This window comes from Strongylocentrotus purpuratus, unplaced genomic scaffold (genome assembly GCF_000002235.5).
Source record: "Strongylocentrotus purpuratus isolate Spur 01 unplaced genomic scaffold, Spur_5.0 spur5_scaffold_19, whole genome shotgun sequence".
Lineage (NCBI taxonomy): Eukaryota > Metazoa > Echinodermata > Echinoidea > Camarodonta > Strongylocentrotidae > Strongylocentrotus > Strongylocentrotus purpuratus.
The window spans coordinates 7,886,870-7,902,868 of NW_022145604.1; the positions used below are offsets into that span (position 1 = coordinate 7,886,870).

General features: G+C 36.3%; 1 protein-coding gene across 1 annotated transcript; it reads left to right on the top strand.

The window, feature by feature from the left end:
- Positions 1–12,154: 12,154 nt before the first annotated feature.
- On the top strand, positions 12,155–15,182 carry LOC115926209 (cholecystokinin receptor-like). Its single transcript, XM_030990854.1, has 2 exons — positions 12,155–12,853; positions 15,123–15,182. The coding sequence occupies exons 1-2, from the start codon at positions 12,155–12,157 to the stop codon at positions 15,180–15,182; spliced, it is 759 nt and encodes a 252-aa protein (XP_030846714.1).
- Positions 15,183–15,999: the final 817 nt, after the last annotated feature.

A 15,999-nucleotide genomic window follows, 5' to 3' on the forward strand; every position in this document is an offset into this window, starting at 1 on the left:
ACAATATTTAACTCTTATAATTATAGGCCTACAACTTTATATCGAGACCGCCAATCTGCATATGAATTGGTAAAACGCTGTTTCAATCATTTTGGTCTATATCTGGTCAAGATCTAGTGAAGTATATATTCATAAACCACATTTTCGTGGCAGAGATGTGACGAATTCGGAACTAGGTTACAGGGTAGATTATAATTTGTGTATACATCTATGAATATCGCGTCCCATTGCATCGGCCTCCAGGTTCCTTGTATAGGCTTCGAGTTTGCAAAGATACCTCCAAATATTATAGATTTCAACTTGAATACTCGATACCGATTCTAATGTATTCTTTCTTTTCAAATTGATAATTATTCCGTGAAGTTACGTCATTTTAGTACGTTATGTGTTTAGTAGTCTTATTTCAGATTCTTCTCTTTACAAGAATGTGTTATGAAATATTTGAATGCAGTACGCTGTTCACATGTGAATGATTATATGGTCAACGAACTTTAGACTTTAAAAGGAAGGATTAAACACCTTTAGTTGTGTTTGAAACTGTCTACAAGTTATGAAAAGTTCATGAAAATGGATATTTGTATGTCACGTGCTTTAAAATCATAGTTACGGCAAGACTAACTTTGCCGAAACTATTACTTGTAATGAGAAAGATAACTGTGACTTCATAGCCTAAATTGCAACAAAAACGTTGTTTTTAAAGCGTTATGTATAGACTCAGTTCTTTCCCGGGCTCTACTTGTAATTTCCTGTGAAATTATACAAAAATTGGACTACCTACGAAGATTGTATTTCGATATACATGTATTTCCTTTATCAAATGTGACATTTTCAGATTTCAATTAGCCATCGTTTTAAATTTGTTGTTAAATTAAAGTGGAAAGCCATTTTAATACTGGCCAATACTAAGTATGTAAACAAAATGATGTAGTACATGTAAAAGTATTTTGTAATGACACAACTATGTACAAATCTTTCCCAAAGGTACAGTACTATATTGTACTTGTTTCAAAGTCACTATTGTATCATACTGTCAAGTACTTTATTTGTACAGATCTTGTAAATACTTTGCAGATAATAGTTCAGTATGAATCGATGGAAATAAATGCAGTGTTTTGTGAATTAAATCTATAAAAACAAATCTCATTGTGTGGAGTTTATCATTCTTGGTGTATTTTTGTTATTATGAAAATCATATAAAAATGTAGGCCTAGTAGGCCTACATAATATTTTGAACCTTATTACATTCGCCAGTTAAAAAATTATTACATTCGCCAGAAAAATGAAAATGATTTATTTATAGAATGTTCTTAGTTTTTAGTTTTTTTGCAAATTTTAAGATTTACTGCGTAAAACTCTCGTAAAATTTTTCCAATTTTGAGATGTACTAAGTCTTAGAGACATTTGTATAAAGCGCTATATAAAAATTAATTATTATTCTTGTTATTATTATCTTAAGATAAGCTTAAGAGCGAAAAATTAATAATTAAGAGGCACTAGTGATCGTGCGAATGCTTATTAATCATATAACAATGAAATTATTTGCATATTTGCATGAATTAGCATAGCATGACCGGATGTAAAAGAAAGAATAAGAGAGAGAGAGAGAGAGAGAGAGGTTGAGAGGCAAACAAATTGATCACACGATTAGATCGCAAAATCAAAAATCAACATGAGGCAATTGAAATTGCCTTGTATACTGTTGTATGTCACCTTTTGAAAATTGCGAACATTACAATGAGGTATTACGTATTCCGGTGGGGGGGGGGGGTGTTTCTTAAAGCTGTTCGTAAAGTTACGCATGATTTTACGAACGAATTGTATATGAAAAGCCAAATGGGATGCTCAATCGTTATTAAATACATCAACTAAGAGTTTGCTTTATCTTACTGCATGTACACGTGATTTATCTCTCAAACACGTAGATTTGCAAACATTGGACCTTGTTTCGATTTGTACGAAATGTTGTTCGTCCTTCTGCTCGTTACGTTTTTACACACTCAACCTGTTTAACTGCTACTAACTCAAGGGATTACGTCCAATGGATGAATTTATAAAATAAATTTGATTATTCAAATCATTTTATGAACTGAAGTCGTAAATGCCCATTTACAGTGTACGGTACATATCTGTCGTGTACTCGCATCTGTTCAACCTTCCATTTACACGTCTCTTGCAATTAATTTCCCTCCTCAAACCTAAAAGACTGGACACGTGAAATAATCGACACAAATTAAGGCCTCTATCTTTTTTTTTTATATTTCTCTAACCTCCGACCTTCCCCGCTTTACGGTGCACCTGGTATTCTTGTCACGGACAATCTCGGCGCAAGATATTTCAGCGATCCGCTGGCCGCTCGAGTGGCGATGGGCGCGTGCTAGAAGTACCGAAGCTCATAAAACCCCACTAATCATACACACGCGTGTAGACGAAATGCGTGTGAATCCTTGCCCTAATGGAGAGAAGCGTCTTTTGTTACATCAAACAAATAACATATCACACTTAAAGAACGTAGAGAAATGAAAGTAAAACATTATATAACCAAAGGGAACTAAACTAATCCTAACATGCTTGAAAATATATTTTGGCTAATATGGTAATACAGAACTCTTCAATTCTTGTTATTGTGTTTTTGAATGCGTTTATAATCCGCACGTAGTAGAGCCCAACATATATTTGTAAATCATATGTATACAAATATACATGAAATTTTTGATTGAGTTACAGTTGTATTCAATGAGCCAATGATAAAGAGGATGCCGAAATAAAGATATCTCATGTAACATTGTTTTGTTTTTTAAATTTCTGATGCAGGCCTTCATGTTATAAAACTCTTTAAAATCATAATAAATCATAGGAATAGATATTTAGAACGTCTAAAAAATGAGGATAAGAGGTTTGCGTAATCTCAAAGTCTTATGTCATACTATTAGATAATGTCTTAATTTCTTCTTTTTTCAGGATTAATACAGGTGAAAATACTTCTTTCTTTGAAGCACAAACCAGGCGCTTGTTCAAGGAAGAGGATGACTAAACAAAGCTATAGCAGTACTCATTATATATTAGTCATACCACGTCAATGCGACTTATGTGGCAGTATAGCTACTGGATGTGTTTCACAGGGTAATTTTGCATTTCTTGACACGCCAAATGAGCCTTCGATAAATCCAGATGGAAAACCCATACAGTGAAATCTACCCTCAGTCCACCCCACCCCCTTTCTCTCTCTCTCTCTATCTCTGTATATTCATGTATATATTTCTCTCTCACATGTCTTTGTGGTTGATCTCTCTTTCTCTCTCTCCCACACGCACACAATCATACGTTCACATGCACCCACACTCGCACACACACACACACACACACACATCTACATTCCCTTCTCTCACACATGTACACACGTATTAACGCACACACAACGCACACGAACACACCCTCATATATGTATTTATCTCTGATCGCTAAGCAATATTTCCCTCTGTTCACTGTCGTTGTTTATTTCGTTTCTTTCTCTCTTTCTCTCTCTCTCGCTCTCTGTCGTTATACCTCTCCCTCTTTCTCTAAACCCTCCTTCTCTTTGTCTATCTCTCTTTCATTGTCATTCTCACAACCGCTTCTTGCCTGAAATGTTGTCGAAATTGCACTGCTCTATGACTCTGGCAGATCAATTTCCATTTTCTCGTAATCGTTTGGCCGTACCCCCTCTGTCTCTCTCCTCCTAATTGAACACTTTGTATGATATGAAAATGGTAAGATATTAACATGTGAGCATCTTAAGTCACCTTGCTGACAAATATAGGGGATTCGTACTTCAGTTTTTAATTTAGCGTTATCGATGTGATTCTAGTAATTTATATCTGTTTGCCTGATTCTCACTCTCTTTCTATTTCTTTTTTTCCATCTGTCTCTCGGTCACTCTAACAGCCCATCTCTCCTCTTTTCTCTCCATCTCTCTCTCTATTTCTCTCTTTCACCCTCTTTGTCATATATATATATATATATATGTATATATACATCTATCTTTCTCTCTCTCTTCTTTCTTCATCTTTCCCTTCTTCATCCTACCCAAGGTGACACATTCCAATTTAAAAAAAAAAAAAAAATCGCCTCTCTACTTTTTGATAAACCAACCGCATCCGATAGCTAATATTGCCGACCGGGTTTTTACCTGAATTGACAACCCCCGTATTGGAACAAAAATGTAGTAGCCTTCCTTGTCATGGGATCTTCCAGGGAGGTATGTCTCACCTCCCTGGACCTTTTTTCATACTGACTATATCGATTGTGTTGAAAAACATGTGTACGTATATTTATTTCACAAGAGTTAAACAAGAGATAGAAAATAATGTCGTGGAAGTATTGCCATATTTGTTGTGTATTATGGTACTCCATCTATTAAAGGTTTATCCTCCTCACAATATTCGGAGGACAGATTATTTTCTTGTTGTCATAACTAAGTTTGTATATATTTATAAATTCCTTTATCGCTTTTCAAATCTAAATCATTACATGATTTTAAGTACTTTTTTTCTTTAAAAAATCCATTATTGCAATCCAGCATTTACTTCTTCTGATAGACGGATCACCCAAATGACTTCTGGCGCAATTGCACTTTTGTCCCCTTCAGAACTTCACTCTCCTCATCTCTCTGACACATCATTGTGGCCTTCCACAGTGGCGTCGCTAAAAGGACATGGGGGTGACGCCCCCCTCCTATTCATCGTCATTCTCTCAACTCTGTTATTATCTGTTGTCAAACCGTAGGACCCTTGTCGATATCATATTGGCATATATTTCCTTTGGTGTAACATGCAATATTAAGGGGAAAAGGGGATCGTGTGTTAAGAGCTACTGTAGAAGAGCGCTCACTTCTTAGAGTACATAGGTAAACACCCATCCGTTTTCAGCAGACGGTATATAACGAAATGGAAATTCTGGATCATGAATACATTCATACATCAATGAAACAGTTTTAACATGGAATAGATAACACCACCGTCGGTAGATGACAAAAACTGATGACCCTTTGACTTTCTTGGTTGTAGTGTGTGATGGTAAACTCAGAACTGGTTCCACCCCCCTCTTTTTCCATCCTCAAACTCATCGGACAACACCTCTTGCTTTCCGGTGAAAATTCCCTCCCCGAGATCTCGGTGCAAAAGCTGTCACTACCAGTTTACGCCACAGTCCCGACTGATGATTTTTCCGTGTTACAATCTTGACATGGTGGCTCACCAAACGCTTTTCCAGAAATTCGACCAGACAGGACCCGCCTTTGAAGCTAGGTCACGTGACTGTGGGTGGTGTACCGCTGCTAGGGACTTTTCTCACGACAATTTTAAAGTTGCAACCCCCACCAAAACAAGAAACGAAACAAAGAAAACTACTATTGTAGGGCTATTCTTTATAATTTATCTAGAGAGGAGCCCCAAACACTGATGATGTCGAAACCAACCGGAAGAGGTCTATATCTTTAATAAATTATCGAGCACGTGAACGGATGATTTAGCCTACCTACTGGAAAACAGTAGGTAAACTCCCCTTTTGCTATATGTATTTATCAAATGATGGTATTTTTTTTCTTCTATATTTTTTTCAAAATATGATAACTTCAGCAGGTTAACATGTTAATGCATATATTGGCTAAATTTCATTTCGCTTGTTAACGATTTATTGGAACAGTGCCCCCCTCCTCCCCCCGCCCAAAGAATCATAAATCTGCCAAAACCTTTCACTGTGAGAAGCTTCTATAACCTAAAATCACAGGAATAAATAGAAGAGTCATGAACGCTTACGATACAAAAGGAACGAAAGCAGAGATTTGAAGAAATCAACTCGATTTAAATACGTTTTTGCAGACAAACATCCCATAGAAATCATGTTAGGAGGATGTAATACGCCATCGAAATGATCGAATTGTTTCAATATTTGAATAGGTAATGAACAGGAATGATTAACAAAATGTAATTGATTGATTTCGTAATGTCTCTTTTAAAGACCATTGAAGACACAACAGAGGGCAGATAATCGTATACATAACATATGTCATGTAAACCATTATTTTAGTTTCCTGGAAAAGGGAACATTATTTTCACATTGAAATTGTACATTTTGTAGTTTTTTTTCATTTAATTTCTGCGAAAATTAAGGCGTTTAACATTAATAAATGCAATAACAAAAGAAAAGCAAAATATCCAGTATTGCCTGTGGTGGGTTACCAACATAAATCAAGTTTCTGTAGAAGGCTCTCCTCGTTAGCTGATGGTACAATACTTAAAATTATAATTATATTACAATGAGAATAATATTATTTTGTAATGCTCTGTTTTGTTTTCTCTGTCAACATATACTGGACCTGATGCTGTATCCATCACCACCAATACACGCCACATACACCTGTTCAAAGTTAGCAGGAAAGTATAGTTTACATTGACCTCTAAGGTCGCGACACCCCCCCCCCCCCCCCCACCACCACAACCCCACTTTCGAGGAATAATGTTCACACAATAAAAACAAAATGTACATTTGTATTTATTTTTCATATCAACTGCCTTCAACATGTTAGAGTTAGGTCGATTAGATTAGAAATTTGAGCAACTGTTTCACCGTTTTATGATGATAATAGGTATATAATAATAATAATGATAATATAAATCATAGTTATAACAATGATTATAATATTCATTATAATAAAAATTAATCATGAGAATACTAATGGTAATGATATTCCTTACAATAATTATAATGATGATGATAATAACAATGTGTTATTGAAGAGTGTTGATGTCTGTCATACTTGACCCTCCTGGTGCTCCACAGGTATTACCCTGGCTTTATATACAATTTCGAGGAATTAATTCCTGCCAGGTCCCCATTTACCTCACCTTGGTGGAGTGTGGCTATTGTAGATTAATGACTTGCCATATAATAATAATAATAACTAGTGCCGCGACGGGATTCGAACTGCTAACCATGGGATCCACAGTCAGGTAACGTGTCCACTAGACCATGATAAAATGTATTGATTGACATTATCATAAAGCCAGTATGGTTCTCATGCTATGTTCGATCATGGACCTTAATTGGTTCGATCCATTGAAGTGGAAATACACCCCGATATTAAGTTCATTTTTAATCGAAACAGAAAAAATGAAAGGAACCGGTCAGTGAAAGTTTGAGTAAATCCGATTAAATATGAAAACGTTATGAATTGTTTAAGTTGTGATCAATCAAACACAAATTCTAATTTTAATTTTCGGTACGTAATTTGAATGGTATATTCGTACTTTTTTCCTATATCTTCGTCATTGTCCAAAGCATATAGTCACTGAATAGAAATGTGTGCTATAGAGGTATCTTTTACCATTACTATTATTTACAGGCAATTTACAGAAAAACAAAATATAATGCTAATAAGCACACATTAGCAGAATAGTTTGTCTTGACGTATGAGGGTTTTGTTAACGATACCTGTATTTTAGTTAAGACCGAGAAGCGGTTCTGTGAGGTGAATAGATGGTATATATTTGGATCACAGCTGTTGGAAGACACAGATGAGATCTTCCTAAATTAGTGCGTAAATGCTTGAGCTATCATCCAGACAGTGCTTTTCATACCCACTAATCGGCAGACGAGAACGACGTCACCATAACAACCATCTACTGGAAAATCCCGCCCAAGCATAAACTGGCGCCAATAAACAAAAAGGGGAAATAAAAAATGAAAGGGGTAACTGCAGGTCGTTTAAAAGTATGGAACGATCTAATCTCGATTATTGCTCTGTTTTTTTAACTTTTGTATAGTGAAAATGTTCTTTCTGTCACTGATATTACGAAAAACTGAAATACATTTTGGGTCCAAAATTACTTACATCGTGATGTTGGACACGGTGAATGGGCCTCCTATTTCTTGTTTTAACCTCGAGAGGCAGTGCTGACCATTTCTATATCATTATGTATAAGTAGGCCTATTAATACAATGAGCACAGACAATCTGTTCCCAAGTTTACCGTTTAACAAACAGCTGTATTTCTATTGCAAATCATTTAAATTACCCATTATTGGTTAAATTTTACTCAGAGAAAAACATGCATACTTGTTCCGATGTTTACACAATTAAAGTACAATTTGCCCTCCTCTTTGAGAGCGTGACTGTAAAGCTGCCAATTTGTTCGTGATCATTATCAACTTTGAAAATCATAACTTATCACCATTTGGTGGCGGGGGGGGGGGGGGTTCCCTCAACTTTTCATCAACCTCTTTCTCCAACATTATTAAAATAAAAAGGGGAAATGCATAATGGCACACCTACATCAGACGTTTACAAAGAACACACAATTTAATTCATTCTATTTTATTCATGTATAATATAATTTCACGTTGAATATAAATCCAGAAATTATAGATAGCGCTCGAAGCCTGAAAAAAATTCTGAACCATGAACAATTGGATGACGAAGTCGGAGTGAGGGTGCATGAACTGTCACTTCTAAAATCATTTTTATTCCAATCATCGCTTTATTAGAAGCGTGTTTTCAAATATTATTTTGCATTTTATAAACCTTAAGTATACAGATCGGTTTTTTGAATTCATCTTACCAAATAGGGATACTGTTAATGCATGCGATCTAACTGACATTTGGTATTATTGTTTGGTATATGAAACATGATCATTGTTACAAACAATAGATGGCGCTATTTAAGTCCGTTGTAATTGTATCATGGGTCTTGTAGCAAGGAGTGACCTTTGGCTTCTCTAAATGTCACGAATTTTAATGCAAAATATGATTGGAAATACTTCCAAGAAACCAATTAAAGAGCGAATTGAATACCATATTGAATTGCGTAATAAATAGTATTCATGTTTCGATTACATAATACGTCATCGTAATGTTTGCACATCTTAAAATGTGATGGATAAGAATACTGGAATTGGCTTGGGATTTTTTTTTTTTTTTTTTTTTTTTTGGGGGGGGGGGGGGGGGGGGGGTGGGGGCGAAAGCCTCAGTAATCGTGTTGCAAGGAGAAATTACAGAAGGAGTCCGGGCTAACTTTAACAGTGAATGCTTACATCTGTCAGAATTGAGAACAAAATGCAACTTGAATAAATGAAATGTTTGATTCTTTGATGTATTATAATCTAAGACGACAAGGTAGACAGAACCAAGTGAAAGATATAATTAAAGTTTAATATTTATTTCTTCTTTTTCTCAGATTAATTTTAATCAGGTAATTTCAATATGGATTCTATAGTTAATTATGTTTTTTTTTTAATTCAAAGTTCTCTTTTGACATACCTGAATGAACCTTTAGCTAACGTCAATCCTGATCAATACGGTAAATGCATTTACCAGCTCCATATCAGAGCAATATGATCTACCTTTGTCTTTAACAATAACGATTCTTAACAACCATGTAGTTTGCGTTTATGGACACGTAAATTTCGCTGAGCTATCTTTAAAGGGATAGTTGAGTTCTGTTTTCAGACCGCAAATGCCTTCAAAGTGCATGGTTATTGCTCTTACTCTTATCTATGACATTTCTAGTGCCCTTTTAGAACCTAAAATTTCTATGAACGGTTAATTTTAGACCACAAAATGTGTGAATTTAGCCAATACGATCATACCAATACAGCTCCACTTTTAAAAAAAACACGGCGACCGTTAATTAATTGTTTTAATTAAAAATAACAATACATGGTCCGGCTGGTTGTGCGTAAGATAAGCAACACGAAAATGCCAACAAAAAAGATACAGCGGCATTGGCTGAAATACGACGTAAAAGCCGTTATTTCGTTTTTTCAACGGTTTTTTCAAATTTTTCAAAATATCTAATATTTGTGGTGGTACGAAATCGTTATATTTATGGATATTTTAGCCGTCTCTGAACTGATTTTAATCAAACAAGATGAATTTGTCATTTAAATATTATGTTCTTTCAAATTTGACACTCAGTTTTTCATTATCTCACAAAACAATTACTTTGTGTAGCGCCCTCTGAAACAGAACTCAACTATCCCTTTAAAGGTAAAGACCAGTTATTGTCATGCGATTGCATTGTGAAAGAAACGTTGTGGAATCGATCAGAAAAGGTTGATCATTTAGCATCTAGCATCTGCAAGGTTCTGGAATCATCAAAATGATAAGAAATTTTGCCCATTCTTTGTAAAGTTACAAACACTATACACAGAAAGATGTATATGGGACTACCCTATATCTCTCACAGACAATGAGAGAAACAAATTTACCAAATATATGAATTAGTAGGCGGTTTCCCGGCAATTTTTTTATCATCATGTATTAGTCAAAACATATTCTTTCACATGATTGGTAATGAGAGCTTCCATTTCATTTTTTGAAATTGGGGCGTTTCCAATACTGATTTTTACCTTTAAGACACATTGTACTAGAAGCACTATCGTAAAATATCCTCTAGCGCCTTCTCAGGTCACCTGTAGCAGTATGGTCCAGTAACTCGCTGCTTCCGTATAAACTGCGATGTTGGTTCTCTCATCGAACTCTCTGTCTGCGAAGTGGGAATTAGGTATGGGGTTGTGCACTGTTGGTAAGTTGACCAAGAGCGGGCGCTGTGCAATAAACAGCAGAACCATCTTTACACAGAGTTTGGCCAACATGGTTTCACTGGGTCGCAACATGGCGTATATTCTTTTCTTGTGTGCTTGCCCAACAAAGCAACTTAGTCACCATATTGTGTCCAACTCGAACCGGTTGGCCAAACTCTGTGTAGAGATGGCTCAGAACAGTACGCTAGGGCAGAAAGTATATCAGTTCAGTATCGCTTTTACTTGATGCAAAAAAGGGAAAAGGTAACCATTGGTAATTTTACTAGATAAGGGATCATTCTGAAATTCGTATGCGTCAATGATAATATGCACTTAATTTTTTCAGGCCCACATTCGTCTTGACCAAACAAATTATAATTACAACAAAATATTTCATTGCTAGTGTTTCATATACAGTTATGCGAATGGTTTGTATTCTTAAGTGCAAAAGTACTTGTGCAAAGTACCTATTTTCATATTTATTGTAGTGGCTTCGAACATATTGCAAAGACAAACGCCTATCTGTAACATCGTCTTTAATAACTCCTTCTAGAATTGTACTTTGCTAGGGTGTAATAAGCGACTTGAGTGCTGAAAGTACAGGAACACCGTCTTCCTAGAAAATTATCACTTGCACTTGATACATATACATGTTTACATATATAACAATTAACAATCTATATTGAAAGTAATATTTGGCGCACAGGTTTCTTAAGGTCATTATAGGCACTTCAGAAATACAAGGTCTCTTTTATCATTTCCAAATAACAACTGGCACGAAGGACTTTGGAAATTGAAGAAGGAAGTATAACACTCGTGTACTTTTTTTACAAATCGTCGGCTGCCATCGAACAGGCTGTTACTGCCATAGACAATACATAGTTCATATCAGAAATAAATAAATAAATGAATAAATGAATAAATGAATTAATGAATAAATGAATAAATGAATACATGAATAAATAAATAAATGTTCTTCTTGGGGGCAGCCAACGAAATGTAAATGCATATACAAAAACAAACAAAATTTAACATGGAGTGGGCTTATTACATAACAAAAATGCTCTTCTTATTTTTACAGTTTTGCCGTCTTTATTAAAAAGAAATAATATGACTCGAGTTGACATTAGAACATGTATGTACAATAAGCAAGCAGATTCATCAATGAGACATAATCATGCCAACTAACCCGCTGAAAGTATATAATTGCGCGCATGCGCTGTCCTCTTCATATACATGCTTCTGTTCATCCAATCAGTCCTCATTTATCACGCTTAATGTTATTCAGATATTTATCATCAATCGCCAACTTCCTGGTATATATCTCTTTCATTTTCTATTTGTCACTTAATTGGCAAAGAACAATTAGTTCTGATATTGTCATAGACTCGTCGTTTTGGTGACTGTTGGCGTTGTTTATCGATAAAATTAATTTACCCTTGTTAATTCTTATTGTGAAACATACAAAGGGGCCTGACACCACAAGGTGAGAACAGTAGCTTCTCTTATAATTCATCATGAGAAACAACAGTCGGTCATGAACGCAGGATTGGAGGGAAAACAACATTTTTGCAATAATCTCTCCTCTACGACTGATCATGAATACCACAGGTGATGAACCAAGTATAACCTCAGTAACTTTCTACGCTCTTCTGGGATCTGTAGGGATTCTCGGGAATGGCCTCGTTCTCGTGGTCATGATCAGCATCAAGGAGCTACGGACAACCACCAACGCCTTCATCATCAACCAATCCGTCATCGACATGATGACGTCGATTCTTCTCTTCGCGATGTTCATCGCTCCTCCCCTGTCTGTGCCAGAAAGTGAACCCGCCGCCGAGTTCGTCTGCGCTATCTGGAACTCCAAGTACATCTTCTGGGCAATGACTGTTGCTTCGACGTTTAATCTAGTTCTCCTGACGTTAGAGCGGTATGTTGCGGTTGTGTTCCCAGTTAGCTACCGCAACCATTTCAGTAACCGCCGCACCCCGGCTCTGGCCGCGGTTCCTTGGATAATTGGCTTCGTGTACAAGATCTACTGGGCTGTAGTCAATCAGCATTCGAATGGCAACTGCGACGTTCAATATACCAGTCCACAGCTGAAGGTTCTCGCCGGGTGCATGACGTTCCTCATAACGTTTCTTCTCCCGTTAGTCATCATGGCGTTTGCTTACTCTAGCATTGAGAAGACGCTTCGTCAACGGGTTGACAACGACGTCGCAGAGTCAAACAGACGTCACACTATGAATGCAGATCGCACGCCGAATCCACCAGCCAACCACCGTGAAAGGGCGAGGGTAAACGTCATCAAGACTCTAATCATAGTCAGCGTGACGTATGCAATCTGTTGGGCACCTAACCATATTATTTACCTGGGTTACAACCTCGGTAAAGGAGAAAACTTAATTACCGGTCCTTCTAATAATTTTACTGTTTATCTCGCATTCTTTAACATGTGTATCAATCCTTTTATATACACCTTGAAATATCGGCACTTCAGAAAAGGGCTGAAGAAATTTTTCGGTTTGACACAAAAATCGGAAACACCTCCATCGATTACTGCATCAAATATAAGTGGCTAACAAGACATGATGGCTATTGCACACGAGGCGTCGTTTGCTGACTCAGGATTGCGTCAGTGACTGTCACGGTCTTTGACGCACCTTTTCAGCGTATCATCTTACCAGAAAATAAATGCAAATTAACAGCGGTGCTAACGTTGTGTTCAATAAATTGGCGCATTCACTAATAGGTTGATTGTCGTATTAGAATTGTAGTAAAAGATGCATCTTGTGCAACGATAAATAACTTCTTTCAAATTGATTCCTTTTCAAATTGAAAGTCACCCGAGTTGCAAGGGTTTTTTCTTCTTCTGAAGAATGATGTAAATATGCACAATCGTATCTAATCTGCATTCTTTCATTATGTTTAAAAAAAAAAAAATTCTACTTAAGTCTGTTTGTCACAAATACAAAAATCCTCATTGATATTATTGTGCAGAGTCTCCTTGATTTGGACAGAGCTTTAGGAATTTTGATTTTCTTTCCTTAAAAACACTAAGATGATAACAACAAAAGAACTAAACAGGAGAAACAAAATACTGTATACACTTCGATTACACTGTATGTTACCTGTAAAATAAGCTGTAAATAAGTGGCTAAAGTTATTGAATGAATTAATAGTGTTATCTGTAAGTATGTAACGATAGCGACGGTAATGATGTCTACAGATTGAAGCCAAATTCTAGGGTCGAGGGTCACATTTTGTGTGGCCTACCTGTACTGGGACGTGTCGGCGCACCACACCGTCAAGATTAAAAATGAGACCATACAGCTCTCTGAACATCATCTGAGTTGAAACGTTTCTTTGGGACCAGAAGAGTGTTAACTCATATACTTTAACAAAGAGTTGAGGCCCTTCTGATTCTGAACATATACATGAAAATACAGAAAGAGAAAAATGAGAGATAGGGCCGGGAAAATAAAACTTAGAATGAAGATGACGATCCCCACTCACACTTTTCCCCTGACCAAATGACCTTGTTCTCTCAATCTTTATCCACTATGATCACTTATATATTGCACGTCCTTTTAGAGATATGTAGAGTGTAATATTAAGGATGTTCTCTCTATACAATTGATTGGCATGTTTACTGTGTTCAAACGAAAAAAAAACAGCGCGTGTCCCGCAAGTAAATGTTATCTTTGGGTAGGAAATGTTTGTGAGTATATATTTACCTTTCTTTTCAAGACCCCCCCCCAAGAAATTATGTTTTTACTTATAAAGAGAATGAACCGCTTGTGTTTGCAAACAAGGACACCAACGAAAGTGAATATCGAAATAAATATTTACCAAAAAAAAAAAATCATCATTAAACCCTTGCTCCATTTATTAAATGATGTTTGCTTGGTGTCATGGCTTTAAGTAGAGACGTCGAAGTCGAGTGGTTTAAGCACATGTCTTGAAATGCAAAGGTCGTGGGTTCGATTCCCGAAACGGCACTAATGTCCTTTGGCAAGGCTTAAATATATATATGTGGTGACCTGGTAGGTTGAAGAAAGCTTTTGTGTGAATAATTTCGATATGCCCCCAAGATCCCCAAAGGTTAGGAATACTCCCCAGGGAGTGGAAATGGTGCAAGTAGTGCGTGATTGAATTAGGTGACCGGATTAATAATATCTGAAAAGCGCTGAGAGACGATGTTTCGGAGTAAGCGTTATATAAATCCAAATGATTTTACTTGAATATTGATGGATATAACCGAAACTGGGTATTAATGATGGGTAAAGAGTGTTTTAAAGTTTCAATTAGACGTTTTGAAGAGATTTAGTATCTTTCTTATTTCTAACCAGACCAAACGAATCTACTGTAGTTTCATTGTCTTGTTTGACTCTTGCACTACATGTACTAATAATTTCTTAAAAACCACGGCTCTGTCCGATAACTTGAGAGATAATCAAAGTGTTAGATCGATTTCAAGGCCAATAACAAGAGGTATGAAAGCGATATTCTTTTGAAACAATAGATCACTCAAAAGTGTTTTTTTTTTGTAATGTCACTCTGTAGGTCGAAACTGCACTCATACAAGTGGCCAAGAAGCAGACTACTAAATACCAACCACATTAGTTCAAGGTTAATACAATAGTACATGTAGTAATGGATAATTGAAAAGTTCACTGGCGGCCAATTGGCTGACTTGCAGAGTTGTATTACAGGGAAACGAACCAAATAAATGTTAATGTCTACATAATACTGAACAGTAATAGTAGTACATCAAGTCAGAGGCGTAATAATGATGTTGAAATAAATTGATGCGTGTAGGTTCAGATAAACAAACATACGACAAATGAATTGCACAATCTATGGAAAATGTAAGGAACGATTAACATGATAAAGGAATTACATCGTATTTCAGACAAACTGTCTAAAATCAATTTCAAAAGAGATATAAATAGAGGGCAGAGAAAAGAAGGCGGGTAGCGAGTTGATTAAAGTTATGGTCACAACACCTAAAAGTAGCCTGCTCGGCGGCCGGGCGGTGAGTTTCGAGCCAATTTCGCCTGATTTGTGACCAAAGCTTAAGGTGGAAAAGGGAGAAGGTGGGGAAGAGAGATATAAGTGAGGAAATAGGCAATTGGTAGGTTGAAAGAGTTTGACAGAAAGCTGAGATAACAGAAGCTGAATAACATGTTTCTGCACAATGATACATCAACCAGGCAAAAATGATATTATCTATTCTAAGATTAAAGACGAAGTGGCACGATAAAGAAGAAAGAATGTAAAGGTGAGGGATGTCGTACTTATAAAACATTGATTGTATATTGGATCTGATGAAGAAAGTGTTTAATTGCACACAAATAAAGCGGAACAGAAAAATAGTATTTGGAACGCAGTGTTAGTTCTAGGTTTTTGTGCGCGTGTGCGTGTGCGTGTGCGTATGTGT

Coding starts and splice junctions, on each gene's coding strand:
- LOC115926209 (XM_030990854.1), top strand. CDS start 12,155: ATGAATACCACAGGTGATGAACCAAGTATAACCTCAGTAACTTTCTAC. Junction 12,854..15,122: donor ACCACCGTGAAAGGGCGAGG/GTAAACGTCATC, acceptor GTCACTCTGTAG/GTCGAAACTGCACTCATACA.